General features: G+C 35.9%; 1 protein-coding gene across 2 annotated transcripts in view; it reads left to right on the top strand.

The window, feature by feature from the left end:
- The window catches only part of LOC111501921 (uncharacterized), a 42,680-nt gene continuing 25,344 nt past the window's right edge, over nucleotides 1–17,336 (top strand). The window contains exons 1-4 of one of the 2 annotated variants that reach the window (XM_023155853.2): nucleotides 1–240; nucleotides 14,091–14,198; nucleotides 16,220–16,374; nucleotides 16,762–17,077. In XM_023155853.2, the coding sequence (XP_023011621.1) occupies nucleotides 14,091–14,198; nucleotides 16,220–16,374; nucleotides 16,762–17,077 (579 nt within the window). In that variant the 5' untranslated portion in view covers nucleotides 1–240. Of the gene's footprint in view, nucleotides 241–13,363; nucleotides 13,482–14,090; nucleotides 14,199–16,219; nucleotides 16,375–16,761; nucleotides 17,078–17,336 lie in introns of those variants that run through there. The other variant, XM_023155852.2, reaches the window with a different exon arrangement.

Raw genomic sequence — 17,336 nt, 5'->3', positions numbered from 1 at the left:
GAACTTCTCTCGAAGAATCAGTTATATTTCAGGAAGTCCCTACTCAGACTTGAACAAGTGGATACCGATTTACCGCGAGATATTTTCCAAATATAAATAGACTGGGTGTTATTATTGTACCTTCTTACTAGTTTGACGCAAATACGATTAGGTGCAGTTGCTGATTTTCAGTAAAGGTTCATATGTTAAAATTTTTTGCTGTTTAGTAGCAGTGGTGAAACACAATTTGAAGCACGAAAGGTAAGTATTGCCCTTAAAATAATTTCAGTATTATCCATTTTATTATTTCATTCAATACATTACATTTTTCAAAAGGAACATTAGACTCGTCCAAAATAAATCCTTTGTTTTGTGCCTACGTCTTGCGAATAAAGAAGATTCTTTAGTTCAAATGAAACTGAAATTTTTGAAAATTTGTTATCAAAAATTGTAGACTGATGAATATAATATTTTCAAGACTGAAAAATTCAACTTTATAATCAAGTAAAAATATACCTTGACAAATCATAGGCTTTCACAATTATTCAAAAAGCATTGCATCATGGACTAACTGAATATTCTGACAATTAAAGGGTGTTGCATAATTGAAACTCATTAGGTATTACTGATGTTTCTGAATAACCGGAAAAAGTGTTGTGGTTTTCCACAAATATTTCATTCATAATATCAAATTTAACATAATGTATACACTTCAATTTAAGTGAAAAATCCTTCAATTTTTAACAATGATACCATCAAATAAAGGTGGGTTTTCTTCGTGTTATACCAAGATGTGATCACATAATTTTATATCGGTACATAAGTTCCATGAGATACTACAATTATGTCGTCAAACAAATCGAACAGTGGGTATATAGCTTTCTTTATGTAAAATATTCTTCCTTTTCATTTTCTTCTTATAAAATCATAACAATTAAGTAGTATAAAATCTCAGACTTAATGATTCTACAGAGTTCCATTTAAAATAGCCAACATTCTCAGTGATAACAATTTCTAATTACGGTCCTGTCGTAAGTTATTTTGTAGTTTTTATTCTTTCAAAATTCAAATTACGGAATATTTCCGTAATTCATAATCCGGTAAGTAACAAAAATATTAGGTACATTTTTGCACGCCTAGGCTTTACTTGGTGTCTATGGCAGGAAAAATAAATGTCTGTTAAGAACTGTCAGGCGTTTTTATGCACTTGTTCACATTTTCAAGACGTTAAAACGTGTCTGAAGACTGAAAGGAGGAGAAATACATACGTAAATTTCGAATTGAAGACGTTAATAACTATTTTGTTTACGAAACAATTTTTGAGATCAAAACTTATGCCAAGGGATGAGATGGACTCATTGTCTGTCTTTATATAGTACCGTAGATTAGGGTTAGGTTAGGTTAGGTCCAAAGTGAGTAGGTTTATTCGACCCTTCACCGCAACCCGCAAGGGTTCATTGTGACTAACATCTAGTCACACTCGAACAAATAAACCCAGCTTCTTAACGAAGCCGATTAGTTTGTATCGTGAGTGGTCTTTCAGGTCAGATGGTAGTAGTACGGTTCTGCCGAACTCTAAACCTGATTGGGTCCCCAGCAAGGCAGGCACAAAGTATATGTTCTGCTGTTTTATCGTTAATGTGGTAGTCGGATAGTCAAGGTGCAAGATTCTCACCTTGATACCCGCGACAACGTTCCCATATGAGGGTTTTTGCTCGTCAGCTTCACCTGACGATGCCTTAGATTCAATCTTGCAATCACGCCTCTGGTTTTGGTGAATCATCACTTGAGCGAAAACGTTTGCTAACCTGTTCATGGGGGTTTGTTAACCCACCTGGGACAGATTCTGCGTACGCCGCTCAAGAATTTGGTGCACGGCGGTTTCATAAGGTACGCCGCTCTTGAGGAGAGGACTCAGTCGTTTCCTGGCTGCACCACCAAACCTTTTTTTTTAAGTTTAGTTATTGGATCAGGAGTTGATGAGTTGAGAAGCTCTCGCTCCTGATCTAAATTTACAGGGAGGTCAGTTGGAGTCGTAAGCTCGACATCCATCTCCTCTGTACACTCAGCGTCAGAAATAATTTTTAAGTTTACTCTGTCCATAAAAGTACCACGAGTAGCTAGGGAAAGAAGGTCAATCACGGCAGAGCTCCGCTTTACCGAGACAAGGCAATGCTACGAAAAAAGAGCGCCCTGTACCTCGAAGGTTCCGTAGAGACAGCTGATAGGCTCAATGTCATTCATTCTCTCGGCACGGATACACACACCTTAAATTCAAGCCATCGTTGAGATGCCATTCAGTTAGGGAATAACCACAAGTGATTCTGTCATTCCCGTATCCAGCGAGGTTACGTGGAAGCAGGCATCCGATGACCGATTTGCTCAACCCCCACCAAACCAATGCACTCACCAAAAACAGCATGCACAGTTTCAGGCAGTGAAAGATGAACAAGGACAGCCAAAGCGCCTAGTCCAGGGCGAGCGTCGTCATTCACCGTACAATACTCACATAGTGAATTTCTGTTTAACTGACAATAAGTAGCCGGCAATGTGAAAAAATGCCCTCGTTAAAGTTTTACCCAAGCAGAAAAAAAAACAAATGAGTTTGAAGATCTGAGAGCAACAAGTATGTTGCCAACTTTGTCGATACTTCTAAAGAAGTCTATGGAAACACAGATCAAATCTCATTTACAATCAATTCAAGCAGGTTTCCGTAGGGGTAATATCTGAACGGCATCACTTCTCCACGTCACCGATGATATTGTTACGTTTTTTCTCATGGGTTGACCAATAATTGACTATACTGAATAATCAAACTTAACTTTATTTCACTTCGAATACAACAAACATTCAACTAAAACTTCAACTATTATTCGAACGTCTATCGCCTCACTAGATCGCTTCGTGTACCGCACTGTAACTTCCACTTGACTGTGTCGATATGCTCGCGGCTAGCGTTTATATATCGTAAAGGAAAGTGGTAGAAAATTTGCCGGAATTCCGTCGATATCGGTAGCATTATTCTCGCTACATCTAGAACGGCAGCGAACATATTCGCGCGCCCTTAGCTACATCACAATTGGTTTATGGCTGCAAGTGGCGGCGAACGTTATTTTTTCTAGGGCATGATTTACAACGATATCCTGAGAGCTGCTGTTCAAGGTTAGTGCACACTGCTAGTTCTACTAGATTTTAATCGTGCTTTCGACACAATTCATTACAATTTGTTACTAAACATGTTATGATATAAGTTTTTCAGAAAATTCACGAGTGTTAATAGGCAATCATCACAAGAAATAGACAGCAGAAAGTTGTTCTCGAAGATAAAAGCTCTGAATATTCAACAGTGAAGTCAGGTATTCCGCAAGGATATATACTGGGGCCTCTTCTGTTTTATATATTCTCCTCCCAGCTGTTGATTGGGAAAAAGCCTGCAATATTCATTTATTTCCTGATAATACCCAACTTTACCATAGTTTCCTTTCACATATGGTGGATGCATGCATTTCTTCTTATTAATAATGATCTTGAGGCTTTCGCCTTCTTATTAATCCTGATAAGTCAAAATTTATGTTGTTTGGAAGGAGATATCAGTGTCAAAAAGTAGAGGACTCTCAATATTACGGCAAATAATAAGCAGCTGAAAATGGTAAAGAAAGCAAGAAACCTAGGATCAATTATGGACACTGACTTGAGATTTGAAAAACACATAATTAGACAATTATAACGGGTTTACTGTAATCTGATAATGACATTTAATAATCGGCATTTGCTGCCCATTCAAGTTGAAAAATCATTATGTGAAACGCTAGTTTTATCAGCCTTAAATTATGCCGACTCTCTCTACTGTCCTAATTTAACAACACTTTATAAGAACAAGATACGGATACTTCAACTCATGTCTGAGATTAATTTACAGTATTAAATATGGATAATAGAAGAAAACATCATGCTGTTATTCTTTATAATAAAATAATAACAAAACTGTACCTCCCTTTAGAACGGAATATTTTAGACTTTAGACGGTCATTTGGCTAACAAATATATTCTCTATGCAATCCAGTTTTGAATAGGTACTATAAGAACACAAAATGTTAACAAATTCAGACAATTTTACAATCTAAAATTTTATAAGAATGTTTTTTTCAAGTGTTTACAATATATTTTTTCTTTGTATTAGGTACTACCTAGGTTTGTTTAGGGTTATTAGGGTTAAGCGAAAGAATATTTTCTGTCGTGTTTAAACAACAGAAAATAAACTTCCATACACAGGGTGAAACATAAGTACGTTAAAATATTCAAGTGACGTATTTCCGAGACAATTTTAAGGAAAAAAGTCTATAATAACTTGTGTCCGGAAATGCTTCCTTTCGGAGATACAGGGTGTTGAAATTGAATTTTTTTGTTCGTTTGTGATGCACTATTTAGAACTTTTGGTGTAGTAATGAATATTACTGGAGTTTTACTCCAACACCAAACCATTATTTCAACACCTCGACACGTGTTTCGATCACCAAGTGACCATCTTCAAGAGGAAGATTAATCACTTGGCGCCCTAGGAGCTAAGTAATATGTATCGATGTAGAAAATTGTAAATATCTCGAAAACGATCACCTCAAGCGATGTTGCGGAAGGCTACCTATTTTACTTGGAAAAGATGTGGAAATTAGGTTTTTTCATGAAAAGTATGAAAAGTTTACTGTCAAAAAGGTTAGGGCAATATGAAATAAATAAATATAACGTACGCAGCGATAGATGTTTCATGAAAATTAATACGGAATTATGATTTCCACGTCAAAAAAACCCCAGGCACCAAATTTCGTGCAAATAACTTATTCTTTGCAAAAGTTATAGAGACTTTTTTTCTTAAAATTGTCTTGGGAATACGTCTCTTGAATATTTTAACGTACTTCTTTTACATCCTGTATAAACATTAATATCTAATATTTATTGTATTCTTTTGAATGTGGAAGTAATATTGACGACTATTATTATTTTTTTAACGGATTGTGCGCTGGTCAGGCCCTATCACCTGAAGCCCCGATACATTCGGGAGGGCGCGACAGCATTATCAACCAACGACTGCTCCCCACGCCGTGGGGTAAGTGATCATTGGATCCGAGAATCTTGTGCCCTGAGCCAAGAATGACAGCCTTTTGCATCCGTTCGGCTAAGATCTCTGCCTTATTGCGGCAAGCCGGTATGATTTTAAGAGTCGAGAGTAGAGAGGACATCATTCCACCAAGAACTCCAATAACACAACACAACAAAAAATATTTTTTGAATGTTTCCTACACTAAATTAGTCAATTTCTACTAATTTTGGGGTGATAAAAACGAAAATAACAATGAAAAATTTTTATTAGCTCTGGTTTTTGAGATACACAGTACTTAATCTTAAAGAGTAGTTATACTATACGTGAAAAGTGAAAGTACATAAAACAATATTGTTATGTTTCTTTTAGAATATTTTAAGTACAAAATTAATAAAAAAAACATTATTCTTAGTGTTTTGACAAATAAAAGAAGTTTGTACCACCAAATTTCAATTAAGTCCATCCGATTCATTGTAAGATCGCTGTCGTTTAGCTTGTCTTTTATAAAACACTTCTGGAGCATCCCTACACACAGACCAGCAGTAGTCTGCAAGCATTGCTTCATTCCAACGGCCCTGATATCTCTGTTCCATTAAGGCAATGTCTTGATGGAATCTTTTTCCATGTTCGTCACTCACAGCTCCACAGTTTTGTGGGAAGAAATTAAGATGAGAGTGAAGAAAATGAATTTTTAAGGACATGTTGCATCCAAGTTGGTGGTAAGCTTGAAGAAGCTCTTTAACCAATGCTGTGAAGTTATCATCTCTTTTGTTACCTAAAAACCCATGTACAACCCCCTTAAAGGCTTCCCAGGCTCTTTTTTCATTTCCTGTTAAAATCATGTCAAAAGCAGGATCATTTACGATTTTACGGATTTGAGGCCCAATAAAGATGCCTTCCTTGACTTTAGCATCACTCAACCTGGGAAACTTTGCTCTCAAGTACTTAAAAGCTTGTCCTTCCTGGTCCATGGCCTTCACAAAGTTTTTCATTAGTCCCAACTTAATATGTAATGGGGGAAGGAGAACATCCTTAGGATCTACAAGAGGCTCGTAAACTACATTTTTCTCATTAGGGTTTAGGTCTCATGTAGGCCAGTTCATTTTTTCATAGTGAGATTTTCTATCCCGACTGTCCCACAGACACAAAAAACAACAGTACTTGGTGAACCCTAATTGCATTCCTAGGAGTAAAGCAATGACTTTCAGGTCACCACAGATATGCCACTTGTGTTGTTCATATTTGATTGATTGGAGAAGTGTTTTCATATTTATATACGTTTCCTTCATGTGAACTGCATGACCTATAGGAATAGAGGGTAGCTGATTTCCATTATGCAGAAGTACAGCTTTTAAGCTTAGTTTTGAAGAGTCTATAAACAGTCTCCATTCAGATGGAGTGTGATCCAAATTCAAGCAGTCCATCAAACCATTAACATCAGAACAAACTATGAGGTTTTCTTTTTTCTCAAAAAAAGGAAGCAAATCTTTTTGACACTGTCTGTACTGAGATATTTTCACATCATGTTTTAGAAGATTCCACTGTTGTAGTCTTGACCTTAACAGCTCAGCCTTTTCCTTAGACAAGCGAAGATCTCTTGTAAGGTCACTCAACTCTGCTTGACTAATTCTGTGCGGATCACTAGACCTATCGCTTACCTCAAAATCAGGGTCATAGGATGTAGAAGGATGGGTTGCTCCTTCTAAACAGTCTTCATCACCTTCCTCTAAAATTTCATAGTTTTGGGGTGGAGAAGGGACTGGCAAATTGTCTGAGTGTGGTACAGGGCGAAGAGCAGATGGGAGATTAGGGTATTTAACCGTTCCTCTTTTCTTCATAGATAAACCTTGCTTAATGGGAGGAGTTAAGCAGAAATAACAGTCGTCTGTATGATTGGTAGGCTCACGCCAAACCATAGGTACTGCAAAAGCCATTGCCCGGTTTTTATTTTTCAGCCACTCTCGCAATATGACGGAACAAGAATTACAACATATATGAGGAGCCCATGATTTATTTTGGTCCCCAACTTTCAAACCAAAATAATGTTCATAGGCTGTCTTAACGATAGGTGTCATTTTACGTTTCTGAGGCTTAAATGTTATTTCACCACATATATAGCAAAAGCTATCGACAGAATTCACACACTTTCGAGGCATTTCAGATCAGCACTTAAATTAATTTAAAAATCAACTTCACACGATAATCTTGAAAACAAGAGCTAATATATAATTTTTATGGCCACTTTCGGTTTTAACACGTGGAAATACATTAAAATCATCTAATTTCAACCCCGAAACAGAAACTTTGTTATGTTGTGTAATCAGAACAACCATCTTGACAGAGTGATCTGAATAGAGTCTGCGGAGTTAGAAAAGAAAATCTTTATATTTTATCCGTTTTTCCTCCTATTTCCGGACGATATTCGTCTCGCCAGGAGCTGAAAACTCCTCGACAAATATAGTTTTGCTCTGGTTCTCGAGAAGGACTACATCAGGCTTATTAGCTTGTATAAGCCTGAGGGTTGGAACGAATAGTTCCAATTAATTCGGCACTTCTCGTTCCCCACAACGGATTCAATATCCCCCGGAGCGTCGGGTAACACCGGTGTCTCGTCAATACTGTAAGAGTGCTGTAGATGATAATATGGCACTCTAAGGGCTGCGTTATGTCGATGGATATAGGCCGTGACCGCATATGCTGGACATGCTGATAGCAAGTGCATTGGGGTCTCGGGCGCCTCGCGGCAGGCCCTGCACCTTGTGTCAGGAGCCTCTATACCCATCACGCGACTGCGGTATCATTATTATTATTATTATTATACGTTTTGATCTCTATTAGAGTTTGAGTATTTTGAACTGTTTGTTTCCGGAATTGCGTTGGTTTTGATTTGAGTGCGTTTTCATGTCGTAAATAACGTACTCAAACTGAAATAAGTTTATTATAGTTAGTAAGGAAAATAGTTTCATACTGTTTGTTCCATTCCATTTTTTTGCAACGCGCATTGTTTTTGTTATGCTCTTTCGCGTCAAAATATAAACAGCTGAACGTTTCCTAAAATATAACGTATTAATCCCTATCACCGACAGATTCGAGCCGGCCGAGTTATTTTTAAGATGATTTGTTTATTTTTATTAACGAATTTTCTATCAACTACGCCGAAATTATTTGAAAGAAAGTCAGCACACTTTAACATATTCGAATGTAGTAAACAGTTGTTTTTTCGGGTGTGTGATGATGAATCGTTTTGAGATAAAAACACAATACATTGTTTTGAGATGTTTAAGCCAAACGGCTGTAATATTAGCGAAAAATGTTATTTTTGTTGATGACTTCTAACATACCCAGCTGTTCTTCACGAAATGCTTCGTTTCGAAAAGTAGTCAAGTCCAATTAAACAAAAAGCAAATGATAATGAAGTGATTTTTACGAGAGCACGGTTATTGCGTCATATAAAAAGACTACCTACGTAGGCAGAACACCAGATTTTCTTAATTCAGGAAGCTACGAGATTCTGAGGAATGATCCTATAAATCTGTACCAAAAAGAGGTATAGGAAATAGAGCTGGTTATAAATGGAAGTGATGAATGCAGGGCAGTGATCATTAGTCCACAACCACCCAAACTGTTCTCTTATCAAATTACACAAAACCAAATTCACGATTAGACCTGTGGTGTCGTTTGTAACGGCTTCAACCGTAAAAATTTCATAAATTTTCATGAAATTAATTCAAACCTATACTAATTTCAAGAGCGATTTAGTATATCAATAAAACATATCAGTTAGTAACTATCTAATAATTAAAACGTAACTCTTCCTGATAATGCTAAATTAATATCGTTTGCTGTCCAAAATGTATTTCCAAGTGAGCTGGTTGAGCGTCTTTTGGACAAAAACCAAGTGATCCCTCTTATAAAACAAGAAATTTCAGATCAACTATTTGTCTATCCCAAAATTATTTCCAATTCGATGAAAAGTTATATTCATACAGCGAATAACTAATAATGGAAAACCAGCCGTGTCCTTTGCTAGCTGAAATTTCCATGGAAAACATAGAGAATGAAATCCATAACAATTAGTAAACTAACTTTTTTTTGGACAGGTACAGATACGTAGATGATATCTTAGACTGTTTTACTGGTACAAATAGGCAAGTAGGCAAGTTTGTTGAATATTTCAAGTCCATTCACGCGTCAAATAAAATTCACCACTGAAATGGGGATGAATTATTCAATAAATTATCTAGATTTGACTATTATGAAAATCAATGATAAACATGGTTTTGCAGTTTTCCGCAAACCATCCTCTCAATAGTATGCTCACATACTAATGAATATTCTACTGTCGGAAAGTAATTTTCAGAGCGAGCTGAGATTTATCAAACAAATTGCTGTCAACAACGGTTACCAGGTAAATACTATCGAATGAATTCATTCCAAAAAACTACGAAAACAGGCCATGGATCAGGTCTACCCAACTTCAAGAAACGATGCTGTGTGTTACAAGACATTTATTGAGCAAATTTATTGAAGAAAAATAGAACTTCAGTTTAAGATGCAGGGTGTCCGGAAAGTTTTCGATCTCAACATGAAGATGGCAGCACTCGTAAATAAAAGCTAGTGAATTTCGTTGTTCATCTGTTGACAGTTACTCACCAAAGTTTCAGCCATTTTGGCTAAAATTAATGTGAGTGTTTTTATGAAAATGGACAAAATTCGAGCAGTCATTAAATATTTGTTTTTGAAAAGCAATATGGCTACGCAAATCAAACATGAGTTGAATTCTGTGTATGGGAACTCTGCAACATCATTTAGTACAGTTAAATTTTGGAAAGCTGAGTTTAAACGTGGCCGTAAAACTTGGGATACGTTTAACGTTCGGGAGGTCCAAAAACTTCAACTATCGACTAAAACATCGCCAAAGTTCACCAAATGGTGCTAGACGACCGCCGAATTGAAGTGAAAGAGAGAGAGCAGAGGTTACGAACATATCAACAAGAACGTGTTTTAGGCATGAGAAAGCTGTCCGCGTTCCGCGTTTGCTCACGTTGGACCAAAAACGTGTTCGAGTGAACATTTCCAACGTTCTGTTGGCGCAGTTTAGGCGCAATAAATCCGAGTTTTGGTGCAGATGAATTACTATAGATGAAATTTGGCACACCATTATACACTCGAAACAAAAATACGGTCCAAACAGTGGACTGTAATAGGAGAAGCGGCTCCAAAAAAGCAAAAACTGTTTTTTTCGGCTGGAAAAGTGATGGCGACTGTTTTTTGGAAAAGTCATGGAGTTAGTTTAATCGAATATCCTCAAAAAGGAGAAACCATTACAGGAGTATAGTACGCATCATTACCTACTTCTCTTAGCTGAAAACAGAACTAGCAAAAACACGGCCACATTTGTAGATAAAGAAAATCCTGTTTCACCAAGACAACGCACCGTCTCACACACCAGCGGTTGCCATGACGAAAATTCATGAAGTACGGCTTGAACTGCTTGACCATCCACCTTTCTCACCATTTCTAGACCCAAGCGACCTCTTTTTGATCCCGCATCTAAAAATTGCGCTTGGAGAACGGAGATTTTCGTCAAATGGAGAGGAAATCATCTTCGAGAATAATTATTTTGTAAAGAAAACCGCCGTGTACTATTTGGACGGGTTACAGAGATGTTTGCATCGCTGGGAGAAGTATGTAGTTACAAGGAGTTTATGTTGAAAAATATAATAAACTGAAAAATATCTGGTATCTTTGATACGTCGGAAAATTTTCACTGTTAGATCAGGAGTATATGAGTTGACTTGTAGTTCTTGCTCAAAACTCTATATTGGCCAAACAGGGAATTTTTTTCCCCAAAGAATCAAAGAGATTAGAGAATAGAGAATGGAAGATTTCGCATAGTTGAGTTTTTTGGTTTGTATGTTTTTTTAAGTACAAAAATAAGCACTACAGGAAAATCCTTGAGGCGCTCTTAAAGCGATGCATGTGCAAAAGTTGTGATTCATATTGGATTTGAATCGCTGGAGAAAAATCCATTTGGAAAAAACTCAAGAAGTATATTCCACATAAACGCCGTTCTCCAAATTAACAACAATGAAGTTCGAGGTGTACTGAGTTGAACCTCATAACGATGAGCAGTCACAGTTCGTCGCATATTTCTGATATGTTCCGCTCTTGGTGGAATCAAATGTGCCAAGTCACTAGTGAAAGTATCTATAGAAGAGAGATAAATCTCCAACCTTTCTTCGATGTTCCAGACTATCAAGGTTGCAAGTGATGTTCTCGTCTCCAATCAGGCGGTTGGCTCTTTTCTGGTTGGAATCCAGCAGCTTCAGGGTATTTTTGGGGGCGGAGCTCCAAACATGAGAACAATACTCCAAAGAAGGTCTGATCTGAGCTTTATAAAGCAACAAAAGTTGCTGAGGTGTGTACAGTTTTCTGGTTTGGAACAGTGTTCAAAACTTTTGAGAAGCAGCCTTTGCAATTCCAGCGACATGACTGAGCCAAGACATATTGGTGTCTATTTTAACTCCCAACAAACTTATCGAAGCAAAAAGCGGAATTGTAAGACCTGACATTATTATATCCGGTTCGGAGACATTTATCTTTTTGGAAAAAACCGATGCCTGGGTTTTTGTGGCAATTCGAAATTACTTTTAGATCTTCATTGAGATATTCAACCTCCTGCTGCCGATGAAGATGTGCTTCCGCACATGTGCTCTAAATGTAATGACGAGATGAATGTGCTGTTGTCAGCAAAGCAATATATTGGATTCTTGGTTTTTTCCAATAAGTCGTTGATATACAATAAAAAGAGGGTTGGAGACAATATGGATCCCTGGGGAACACCAGCGTTAATGGTGAAAGTATTCAAGAGATATCCATCGACAGCCACTTGCAGGAAACGTTGTTTCAGGAAGCTGGACAGCCATGCACAAAAATGATCCAACAAGCCATATCATCGAAGTTTGGCTAGCAAACCCTCATGCCACACGGTCAAAGGCCTTAGCAATATCAAGCGCAACAGCTTTCGACTCTCCATGTTTCTCGATTGCGTTATTCCAAATATGGGTGATATATGATAGAAGCTATGAAATTCTCGCAACCAGCTCATGAACAGTACTGGGTGTAATTGATAAAAAGGCGTTCACATTTTTTTTCAAAACTGTTGAACATTTTTTTTGTTTTAAGTGTCAACATGGGCAAGCTTCTAGGAAGATTTTTCAAATTTTAACGAATTTACTTATTCCTTACTTTACAAAGGTCTCATACATACATTCCAATTTTTCAAACTAATCATAGCGTGTAATGATGTTTTGTGTTCATTATGAAAAGTAATACTTCATACTAGTAATCTTGTGCAACAATAAAATTTACCAACTCGACAAAATTCTTGACTTCTATGCTTTATCGCGATGCTTCAGAATATCAGTACGTGATTCCTTTACTATAAAGTGTGAAGTCAGGGCCGTAGCGAAAAGAAAAACCAGGGGGGAGGGAATTCAAATTTTCCCAAATTTTCCACCATGTATAGGGATATTCAATACAAGTGAAAGAAAACGACACCTAAATAATATTGTTTCCAAGTCGAAAAAACAGCGAAAAGTTGGGAATTTTGTAAAACTGTCACATCAAAATTTGTGGACTGTTCTCTTACTTGGGAGAAATTAAACTTTTTTGAAGTTTTCAAACAACTCAGAATTTCAAAGTATGGAATATCCAAGATATGCATGTTGGGAAATCCCAACCTTCTCCTGGTTCTTTCCCTTTCCTTATTACCTCTCCCTTTCTTTTCTCTCATTTTCATTTTTTAAATTTTTATTAATTTTTTTACTATTATTTTTTCTATCTTTACGGGCCAGAATTTCCCAACTTTTTCCCAAGTTGAAAAAGCAGGTGGCCATAGCGATCGCCCTGGGTGTAGTGGTATTAAACAAGTGTCTTGGAAACTACTTCGAGTTTTTTTCATGAGTTCAGGCAGTAACTTTTCCTAGTTCCCCATTATTATACTTACGACGATTCTCCATTGATCTGGAGTAATTTATTGGTTTTAAAAAACTATGAAACTCCACAGACATTGACTCATTCCCAAAACATTTTTTCCAAAGAATAAAAACTACTGCAATCACCTGATTTGCTCACGTTACTTCCCGATACAGATTCCTTAGACATGTGACCAAAAATCAAAGTCACGGTTTATACTGCGCCATGCCACTTGATAGGGATCAGCATTGTTGTTGTGTACAAAAAACGTCATATTCATCTAAATATAGACAAAAAGCAAGTGTTGATACATTTATTCTCATAGGCTGAATACACTGCAATTTTAGCACTGTTTCTCTGAACTGAAGCGATGATGTTGTTCGATTTAGTTTTATACAACAACATATATTATTTGACAAAATATTGTGTGAGTACATTTTTATGAAATGAATGTTGAATGCTGTTTTTCGTTTTCAATAATAACTTCATGAATTATTTGTAAAACGAGATTGTTTTATTTAAAATGAATGTAATTGTAAATAACATGTCTATGGGGTAGACAAAGAACAAATTAATGACTTGAAATATTATTAATAAGATTTTAGTTATTGGAAATAACAACTAATATTCATCAGAATTTGGGGAATGTGGAATTTATTCAATTGGTTTGTTGACTATCGACAGACGTGTTTATCTTCATTCTGATGATTGAGAAACAATGTTCAGAATTTATCAAATCCAGGAAAGTCAGACATTTTTAATTAAAATTCCATATGAAGCAACTATCGGCACCAGTTGAGAACCAAGCTTTCAAACAGTTAATGACAGGGGCTAAACGCAGGTGTTCAAAATGAAGGTTTCTATAGATAACTAGGTTTCATTAGTTCTCATTCTTGTAGAACTCCAAATTAATTTGTATGTTTGTTAGAGCTACGGAAAAATATATGTAGCTTTCTCTCGAGATAGTGTTCTTCACGTAAATTCTCTTAAAATCGATAATAATTTTCAAAATACCTATGGTTTTCTTTATTTTCAGATGCCAACGGAATGCATTACCAACCCTCTGCAGAGGGAATTGGCCGATTCGATTATAAGGATGGTTCCTCTAGACGAAATAAGAATTCTCCTGGCATGTGGAGCTAAGGTAAGAAAGGTCTCATTTCTAGTTTCTCTAGGTTAGTATTCTTTAAAAAATTTTAGCGTGAACTGGTTTCATTTTGGTATGGTTTGCTGCAGCAAACAGTTCAATATTTCATTGTGGCTTACATTTCAAAGAATTTTTATTTGACAGCGCCTAGAGATTAAACAAATACTAACAATCTTCTGCATCTTCATTCTAGAAACAGTATGTCTAATTCAAATAAGAAAACTTCAACATTAAATAAAAATTCTATAATATTTGAGAGTCGGAAGATATTCAATCATCTACTCGCGAAAGCATATTATAGCTTGAAAGAATTTCTTGAAGACAGATTTTGACTACCAGAACCTTTGAGGTTAAATGGACTGATTTACTTTATTTATACATGTAAATGAATTCTTAACTGCTTTGTAGAATCTTATATCCTACCTACATGTAAGTGTTAGGCCCTGTATTGTTCCATTTTTACCTCAATTAATTCAAGATCAAGATCTTCAGATGATGTGGTGCTGCAGGTTTTTCCGGGTTTTCCTGCAGCTAAAAAAGCAAATGCGCCACTGGAATCAATGAAGTCGCCCTGGAGCGCCAATTAATTTTTATTGTTGTTTTTATTTTTATCGTTGTTTTTTCTTAAATAAAATGTTATTATTCACTGATGTGAATTGACTGATTCATTTCATTTATTTATGCTTTGTCAATAAGAATTTGTTTTCTTTGACAATAGTACATTTTGAATTGAATTGGATTGAAAAACCTAACGACTTGAAAGATCCTTGATGGAGTATAAAGAATGGAGAAATATCGTTGAAGAAAATGATATTATTTTGAACTTGGAAAAGACATCTTTGTAACATATGAATGTGTAATTCTGAAAATGGGAAATTAGTCGAAATAGATATTCACACCTAGGGATTTGAGTACGAGTGGGATGAAAGTATAGGAATACGAACAAGTTATATTGTCGATCATCAAGTCTTTGTTTGAAGATGATTGACAATGTTTCATAATGAATTTCATTAGTTCGGACTTTCATTGTCTAATATTATATAAAATAATTCGAAATCCCTGAAAGAACCAATAAAAAAGAAAAATCAAAAAAAATAGCTGAAAATAACAATTATGTTAAGGAAAAAAACCTGAAACGACCCTTAAATAGTCATCTCTCAGAGGAATTAGTCCAGTCATCACCCGAAGATGATTGTGGATACTAACAATCGAAAGGTCGTGAAGTAACTTGGATTGGAATCTCCTAATTTTTTATTTTTAGTTCAATTGTTTTATTTTTACTTGTATTTTATTTCACTGTTATTTCATTTCAGGGTTTTTTTGCTATTATTTTTTTTTTCTTTATTATTGATTTTTTCAGAGATTTTAAATCATTTTATACAATATTAGACAATGGAAGTCCGAACTAATGGAATTCACCAGGTTTTTGATGAAGTTCCATAGTTTTATACTTATAGGAATTTCGAACATTATAAAAAAATATGATATTACTGATGGTAATCCGCATAACATACGATTAAATTAACAAATTTTCAAGAACTAGATAGCACATTGCTTACTTCATTTAAGCCCAAATCCAGTAAAAATAATTTACTTATTCGTTTCTAACCCTAGATATTCAATGATATTTTATGTCAAAATGTCAGGAGGGGGATTCGACAAAATGTAGAAAATATGAACTCTTTTAAATATTAACAAACGAGTGTGATACCAAAACATAACATACTGCTATATCCGTCAAATAGTAAGTTATGTATTTATATGAAATAGCAAATGATAGTTAAGTTGAAGTCATCAACATACATCTACTTTAGGTAAAAAAAGAACTTCGATATTCAGAATATAGAGCTGATAAAAGGTACTAAATTTTAAAAACCCTGGTTTTTTTCTAAAAAAATGACTTTTGCTCCAATAAGAGAAAATCTCCCAATAGAATCTTACTTGAATATGAAAATTTGACATCAACCTAGAGTGTAATTTAGGACGAAGGGTAAACTGTAGTAATGATTTATTTCTAGGTTAACGAACCTGTTACTCAAGGACTAATGCCACTACACTATGCAGTTTGGCAAAGGTACTACGAGGCAACTCAGCTGTTATTGACAAGAGGTGGTGATGTTAATGCAACAGACGAATGTGGTTACAGTCCTCTTCATTTATCTGCTGAGCATGGGTGAGTGTTTTTGGAAATAAGTGGAATATTTTTAGCTAGAAAAATATTTTATACATGTTGATGGCGGAAAAACATTGGGAACCCAAGTTTCATATTTTCGGCCGGAATATTTGTTCTGTTTTATGATTGATTTGGTGGGACAGTTTGAGTTCCGCAAGTGGTACACTATAATATTATGTAGTTTTATTATTGTGCTAGTAACCATGAATTTCTTTCATAGATTGGTTTTAAGGGAGCTAACCGTTGCTCCAGGGGGGCTAGACCCACCCTAGACTCCCCTAGTTTCGCCAATGATCAATAGTCGAACTATTTCCGTTTATATTTCATTGTGAATATGTTTTGTGACTGAAACTGTATTCAAAATATATCCACCTTTTGTTTCCGCAGATACACAGAAGTAGTTCGCCTTCTACTAGCATCCGGAGCTAAAGTTGATTACAGACCCAATACGGATGAAGACTTTCCTCGGACTACTCAATGTGACGAACCCCTCAGATTGGCTATCCGTAACAAACATATGGATATCGCAAAAATGCTGCTCGAACACGGGGCCGACCCGAATAAAAGGTACTTCTTTGGGGCCGAAATTAATCTAGTGACGGATCTGGAATTTCTGGAACTGCTGTTGACGTTTGGGGCCCATCCTGATAGTAGGGATAGATCCGGACTGACTCCATTGATGAAGGCTGTTAGGCAACCGCAGGTATGTTCTGTTGAATGTTAGATTAGCTTGTTTGCATTTTAAAACTATTTGACGTAGTAGTATAAGGAGGAATGGTATTATTACTATCAATAAATCAATTATTTTTGCCCTGATGATAAAAAATGAACAAAGATGAAACACTTTTGTAAACCACAACAACAAATCATCAACTGATGAAATGAGTCAGAAAAATATACAGTTCCATAGGATTTTGGTGGTCTAAAAAATCGGTTTTACGTGCGACTATAGATGTTTCACA

Source organism: Leptinotarsa decemlineata, unplaced genomic scaffold, assembly GCF_025532065.1.
Source record: "Leptinotarsa decemlineata unplaced genomic scaffold, Ldec_3_MD MMD2_tig00027589_RagTag, whole genome shotgun sequence".
Classification (NCBI taxonomy): domain Eukaryota; kingdom Metazoa; phylum Arthropoda; class Insecta; order Coleoptera; family Chrysomelidae; genus Leptinotarsa; species Leptinotarsa decemlineata.
Note: the sequence above shows the minus strand (reverse complement) of the source record. Positions and strands in the feature narration are given on the sequence as shown.